Source organism: Agrilus planipennis, unplaced genomic scaffold, assembly GCF_000699045.2.
Source record: "Agrilus planipennis isolate EAB-ADULT unplaced genomic scaffold, Apla_2.0 scaffold158, whole genome shotgun sequence".
In the NCBI taxonomy this organism is placed as follows: Eukaryota; Metazoa; Arthropoda; class Insecta; order Coleoptera; family Buprestidae; genus Agrilus; species Agrilus planipennis.
This window is the reverse complement of record NW_020438924.1, coordinates 740,045-747,271: the sequence shown is the minus strand read 5'-3', so window position 1 is coordinate 747,271 and position 7,227 is coordinate 740,045. Positions and strand designations below refer to the sequence as shown.

At 38.5% G+C, this 7,227-nt stretch overlaps 1 protein-coding gene across 2 annotated transcripts in view; it reads right to left on the bottom strand.

Annotated features, from left to right (window-relative positions):
* Positions 1-130: 130 nt before the first annotated feature.
* The window catches only part of LOC108740223 (insulin-like peptide receptor), a 15,868-nt gene continuing 8,771 nt past the window's right edge, over positions 131-7,227 (bottom strand). Inside the window, exons 1-4 of one of the 2 annotated variants that reach the window (XM_018474458.2) lie at positions 4,352-4,929; positions 3,708-3,906; positions 3,480-3,645; positions 131-3,415 (exon numbers count right to left, since the gene is read on the bottom strand). In XM_018474458.2, the coding sequence (XP_018329960.1) occupies positions 289-3,415; positions 3,480-3,645; positions 3,708-3,882 (3,468 nt within the window). In that variant the 5' untranslated portion in view covers positions 3,883-3,906; positions 4,352-4,929 and the 3' untranslated portion in view covers positions 131-288. Of the gene's footprint in view, positions 3,416-3,479; positions 3,646-3,707; positions 3,907-4,351; positions 4,930-7,227 lie in introns of those variants that run through there. The other variant, XM_018474457.2, reaches the window with a different exon arrangement.

Below are 7,227 nucleotides of genomic sequence, written 5' to 3'. Positions count from 1 at the left end.
AATATATTATAATATAATAGCAACATTTTCTACGCAAATTATATGTATGTATATTAACATTCGCTATGGTTGTAACAAATGAAAAAATTGAAATGCAACAGGCAGTTACATTGCATTATATATGTATGTATGTATGTGTGTGTGTGTATAATATAATTACTATATTATATATATAGACATTTTAAGGCAGCTTTAACAATTTTATATCATGTAAACCTAATGACTATAAACATATCACAATGATTCGATAAAAAATCGCGTCTACTTATAATTACTATTAGTTACACGCTATTGTAAATTACTACTACCGCTCGGAGATTGTGTTTGTCTTTGGTGTGAATAGGATAATAATTCGCTCGGCTGGTCGGAAGATATGCTAACTTCGTCGTCGGAGGTCGACGTCCAATGCACGCCACTGTTCTGATCAATCCGTACACCTAACGCGGGCATGTTTTGCACCCTCTCCTTACTGTTCAGTCTAAACTCTTCACCTTCCCTACTGTGGTAAAACGAAACGAGTCGGAAGTTTTGTCCAACGTGGCTTTCCAGTTTTTGTACGATGTCGATAAACTGCGGTCTATTGTAAGGGCGCCACTTCCAACATGCCACCATTATTTCGTAGAGCAGGTCGGGACAATCGGGCGGACGATCTAACGTTCCTTTCGCAATGACGAACTGCAGCACTTGTTCGTTCGCTAGTCCTTGGTACGGCTGCTCGGCAAGCGTTGCCATTTCCCATAAAACCACCCCGTAACTCCACACGTCGGAGTCGGACGTGAATATCCCGTCCGCTAAACTTTCAGGAGCCATCCAACGAACCGGAAGTAATCCGCGACTTTCTTTTCTGTAATAATCCGTTTCGTAAATGTCTCTGGTCATTCCGAAATCGCCAATTTTAACCGTACGATCCGCGGATACCATACAATTACGAGCGGCCAGATCGCGATGGACGAACTTTTTCGCAGCCAAATAGGCCATACCGTCGGCTATTTCTGTTGCCATTCTGTACATTTCCGCGCAGTTAATGGAGTTGGAGGAATCTCTTGACCTACGCAAGTATGATTTAAGATCGCCTCTCTGCATCAGCTCCATTATAACTAAGGGAATATTGCCTCTGGAAACCACCCCGTACAGTTTAACCACATGATGTGCGTCACTGAATGCCTTCATGACAGCTGCTTCGTTCAGGAACTCCATACGATCGTGCATTTTAGCACTTTCGTTGACAGTCTTAATCGCACAATCTAAATTCTTTGACTTGATACGTCCGTTGTATACCATGCCAAAAGTACCTTTGCCCAATGGGTTTAAAATTTCGACATCTTCTCTATCTATTTCCCATTCGTCTTCCACGTACACGGGACCGGCGTAGTCCGGATTGATGCTAGCTATTAAATGCAACATGTCCATCTTGTGCTTCCTCTTATACCAAGCGTACAAAAGGAGCAACAGAATCAACACGGTGAGTATGATAAGCATGAATGGTATAATCCACAAACGCGGTTTTGAGTCGTCGTCTATTTCAAATTTGTACAAGTTTCCGAAATTCCCGGCGCCCGCCAAGGAAATGGCTTTAACTCGAACAGTGTATTCTCCGGGTAACAAATTCTTAATCGTGTAGGTGTTTCCGTTCCTAATATGGTTGTCCGCTGTAACGCACTTGTAAGCTGGTTTCGTGTTTTCAATGTCAGTTTTCTTGTGTTCTATTCGATAAGCCACTATAATGGAATTGGGACTCCTTGGTTGTTGCCATTTTAACACTACATTGCTGCCCTCGACGGTAACCACTGGATCAGGTCGTATATCGTCTGACTTTTCGTCTTTCGAAGTCCTTTTAAATACAAGAATGGGAGAACTACACTGCGGTTTACCTTTATAATCTGGATTGCACGCAGAAATTAAAAAAACATACATGCTAAACCGACGTAAACCACTGATGTCCAAATTGGTTTCGTTCGCTGGGACAATTCTGTCTATGTAATGGTCCTCTTTTCGATAATCTTCCGCTTTTACTGGTCCGGATTGATAATTTCTATACAAATCGCGATTTTCCTGAATGTACATGAATCTCTTACAAGAACCACTGTTTATCAAAGATTCGTTACCGCTGTACACTGACACTATGCTATCACACAAAACATCAAATTCTTCCTTCGTTATTTTCGCAGTTTCTATAGAACAATTACAATCACCTACATTCTTCGTTGAATTAATTAATGAAGAGTTTTGTACCAAAACAGGTTGTTTCCCAGTGTCTTCGGGAGGATACAAACAATAGTCTCTTTGGGCAATAAATTTAGGATCGTCAGGTTCCAGAAAACCCAGCACGTGGTAGTGTGAAAGATTACCGTTCGGGTACAAGGGCGGTAGCCATTTAATCCTAATCGTGCTACTATTTATTGCTTCAGTAACGATCTCGCGTGGCTGAGATGGATCGTCTGGAGCCGTGCGGAAGTACGTGACATTAGTTTGTCCGCCATGCGAGGGAATTGAAACATACATTTTAATGTAAAATGCATACTCAGTAAAAGGCTCTAGATTGGAAATTACAGCCGTATTACTTGAAACGAAGACACTATTCCAACCTTCACCGCTACACTCGTCTTGGGCATCGGAGGTCGTCATGACTGTAGCGTCTCTTTCCATATAGTATACGGCGTAATTGATAAGAGAATCGTTTTCGTGCAGTCTGAAATGATCCCACTTTAAAGTCACGTTTGTCGGATTAAGATCAGTATATTTAGCATGTAAGTCCACGTAATTACATGCTGTTTTGTCTCCATTCGAATCCGGTGTCACGTCAATGTCCGTGTAAGTGCCAGTTAAATTTGTCATTTCAGCAAGTTTTTCAATCTCCTTAAGGCAAAGCTGAGGATTGTAATGAAATGAGATGGTCCCGTTTTTAATCGCCAAAGAGAACTTGTTCCAATTCCATAGCTCGCGCAAATTTTGATTTTCGTATATTACCAACGAATGGCGTCTATTGTCAACTACTCTTCCGTGAATGACCTTTAAACTTTTCAGGAACATCAGTGAGGTAATATGGTACGAACGAGAAACCTTTAAGAACCCTGTAATTTCTTCCACTTTACCCAAATGATTAACTAATTCTTCGGCCAGACTTTTCGTATCAATTCGAATAGATAGAGAGCCGTTTATGTGTGTACAGCCTCCAAGCTTTTGAGCTTCTGACGTTGTGTCAACCAATATGACAAAATCATTTTCGGGATCGGCATGGCACCATTTTTCGCAACGGCCGTGGCAAGACTCACAACCACCTTGTTCTATAGGAATAGACTTGAACCCCTGAGGGCACGAATTGATGCATTTCTGCTGAAAAGTCCACCATGTATTGTCCAGAATCGATGTACACTCTTTCTCGGTGACACACGTGTACAGCAGGGTATGAAGGAACCTACAATTCCAAAAACGAAATACATATTTATACTGTCAAAATATAAAGAGTATTATTATCTAACTTATTTCGGGGACAACTCCTGACGCACAAACCGTTATCGGTCAAATAATTACACGACATGCAGGAGTTAGTTGCTATCGATTTCGATTCCTCTGTACAAATAGAGCAGTCGTTAGGGCACGATTTGCTCCTGGTTATTTGACAAACGTTCTCGTTCCAGCAGTGTCCTATAACAAACGTTAATTGAACGTAAATGAATTATCACGACAAACGTTTAGAAAATACGTACCGGTTTTACAGTTTGACGGACAAGTCGTCGAACAAGGCTTGCGGTTCCTCATAACATCAGCTTCATCGGCAGTTATCATTACAGTTGGGTGCTCAGTTCCGATAGCTGTCCAATCTACAGTATCAATGTGGCAAAGCTTTGGACATCTTTGGATGTAGATTTTGCCCCTGGGCATATACACAAGACTTTTTAAGCCTATCTGAAAGTAATAAAACTATTATAAGTATACCTACCAACGAACGGTTGTTACAGTAATATATATATTTTCAAACAAAAATTTTCGACAAAGCTACGTGACATTACGCGGTTTTTAAATTAATTTTCTGGGTCTCTCGTAGGGCGCGGCGCGATGTTATTACTATTATTATTGAACAGGACCACACGAAGCAGTTCTGGAATGTACTTCGAGAACCCGCACCCGCTCCCTGTTACAGCCCATTTGTTAGCATAAACCAGAGACGAGTAAATTCGGCTCTTTTGACTCCCGAATGCTCCTCAGGTATAGCCAAGGAGCTCCCCATTTCCTTTTCTTATCCCTTCCATTGATATGGGAGTGGAAGAGAGAAGAAAAACAGAAAGCAATATCTGTCATTACTGCTTACTCTCTCGTACTCAGTGAAGGGTATAGAGTGACCCAAACTAACCTCAGGTAGCGGGTCCTACGAAGTTTAAGTTCGGCCGGCTCTGCTGTAAAGTCCCCGCTACAGCCCATTTATTAGCATAAAGCACCAAATATAGACCAGTTAGTGAGCTGCATTTAACGCAGCTAATTAGTGCACAAAACACCCCTTCATTTCATCATGAGCCGCCACTGATCCATGATTGATATTAGCGCATCAAAACCTTTATTTTTTCTTATTATGCAAATATGTATATTACGTATCTGCGTATATTGAGGTTAGTATTTTTGTAAGGATGCTTTAAACTTTTAAGTACCTGCTGATGCACTTGAATAAATACATAAGTAGAGGAACGGTACCAGTCACAAACAATAAAATCTCAGAATAGAAATCTATAAATACGAATGTAGAATCGCACGAAAATATCTTGTTTTGGCCCCTAATGTTTACAAACAAAGCGGTTCCAATATCCGTTTAACCGATTATTATTTATCACTCCACTTCACAACCTTTGCAGTTTCCATCTCATACAAGCAAAATATTTGTCCAAATAAATGAAAAAGTGATTTTTTCATACTAGATAAAAGTAATTAATATTTTCAAATGCGGAAAATGTAAGGCTAACCAAAAGCTGATGACAAATTAGCGAACAAAAACAAAGGGAGTTTATTTGAATGAGCCAGTTGGGGAAATTTAAGTAAATAGCTACAACATCTCTCTTCTACACGAATAAAAAGTCCTTGTTAATGCCAAGAAAACTTGGCGGTGTGTAAAGTCACATTTAATGAGCATCATGATCATTACAACACCTCATAAACCTGTAATGTTGAAGTATTCGTAAACAATCGGTAACTCAATCTAGGCCAGCAACATTTCTTGACCCACATGAACAATTTATCTCCTCCTAAGCAAAAGTAATTACATAGCATCGTGATACCGCGCCATTTGTAACATAAACACAAAACCAAGTCGCATCGACACGAACCTAATTTTTTATCTCCATTAAGTAACCTCTTAACACGTAAACAACAAATATTTGATAACACAGTATCAAGGTCAATTGCCGAGATTACTAATCGTAAACAGGTAAATAGTAATAAGGCTCAACCCCCACTTATATTTTGGTTTCCGTTACATGTTCTACGGAGAAATAAAACTGTTACAAATGTTGCTTTATTCAATACTGTAGTTATTAAACAACAAATAGGGCAATTAATGTTGAACATGTAATCCATTTGTAATGTAATTTACTAATTTAGTTCTTCCTGATTATTTTCGGAAACGTCTTGTGAGTTTCCTTAGCTATTGTTCGCAGTATGATTTATAACTCGCCGCTGTCGACTCTCAGATGCATGTGTTGCGGGTATCGATCGCCACTTGCGGCATTCGTATATAACAAGTCATTGAGAGACCTTACCACTACCACCTGCATGTACTGATCTACTCCACTATTTCCTCCAAGATACTGACGACTGTATATCTATTCGTGGTAAATATGATCTGTTTCAAACAGTCTTTGAAACTGTTCTGAAACCGTCACGTTTGCATCGTTTGTGTGCAGGTGTACCACGCAAAATGTGCCAATACATAAATTTTGCAATGACAACAATCTTTTGTTTGCTCTCGTTTGCGATAAATCAAAATATTCGCAAAACAATACGCTAATCATAAATGAATAAAACAGGAGATATTTACTAAGTAGACTGCACAATTATTGTTTGAACACAAAAGTAACTAAATCCTGTACTCCGCAAGATTTAAAGATTTGTCTCACATAAGAGCTTTCAAATGTTTGAATCTTTTTAATGTTTCACTTGCAAATTTTATCAACTACATTTCAGAATCCAATACAAATTTGCAATTGCCACTAGTCATACGCATACTGCCACTCAAATTAAATTTACAAGCGAACGTAGTAATTACTGAATTGCGAGTTGTAAATATGTTAAATAAAATTAGATATGCTACACGTACATATATATATATATACCTAAGCAGAATATGGAAAAAGCGACAGTGACATGCATTAAAATAAAAGATAATAATAACAATGTCACCGTATTCTCTATTTTACGAGTGAGTGCAATGTACTGTTGCTACTAACTTTTAGATTGTTTCACACCACAAAAGTAAGACCAGGAATATCATAGTGTTATTACAGATAAAAAGAGAGAATTATCCAAGGGTAGAATGGGTGGCGCCCATCCGGTGGTGCCTATGTAGATTTTATTGGCTACGTCATGTAATCGTCAACAAACAGCAGTACGATAACCAATTGAATCTAGGCACCACATTCTACTTGGCAACCACCTATAGTTTATGTTCTGTTCCTACATTCCTACGTCTATGGTTCCTACAGGCTTTCTAGATGTTATAAGCCCAATCGCATTAATTAATCAGTAAATATAATACATGAATATGTATTGTACACTTAATAAGTAATAACCATCCGTAATTTTTTGAATACATGCATACTACATGTTGTTTTGGAAGCGAATTTTTGGCTATGTAATAAGTAATTACATCCGTTATGATATGTGAACACATGTGGGTAACCGTGCTAATTAGTTAAAAAGGGGAAGGATAAGATAACAAACAAACTTTGGTAAACGACGAAGTAGGATTTTTATTTGAATTGCGTCACGCTTACAATACAATGAATGACCTCGAGACAACTCCAGTTACGCAAATAATCAATAAACACTCAACTCGGAGGCACCTACCTTTTTAAACAAATTATAACATTTTATCAACATTTGTTTGCAAAAAACTACTAGTTCTATCGATCGTCATATAGACAATATCTAGATACACGCAGATAAAACCACACGTAAATACAATAAAATAGTCAGTTTACTCTTGTTTTTAGACATAAAACAGAAAAATATTAATAAAATAAA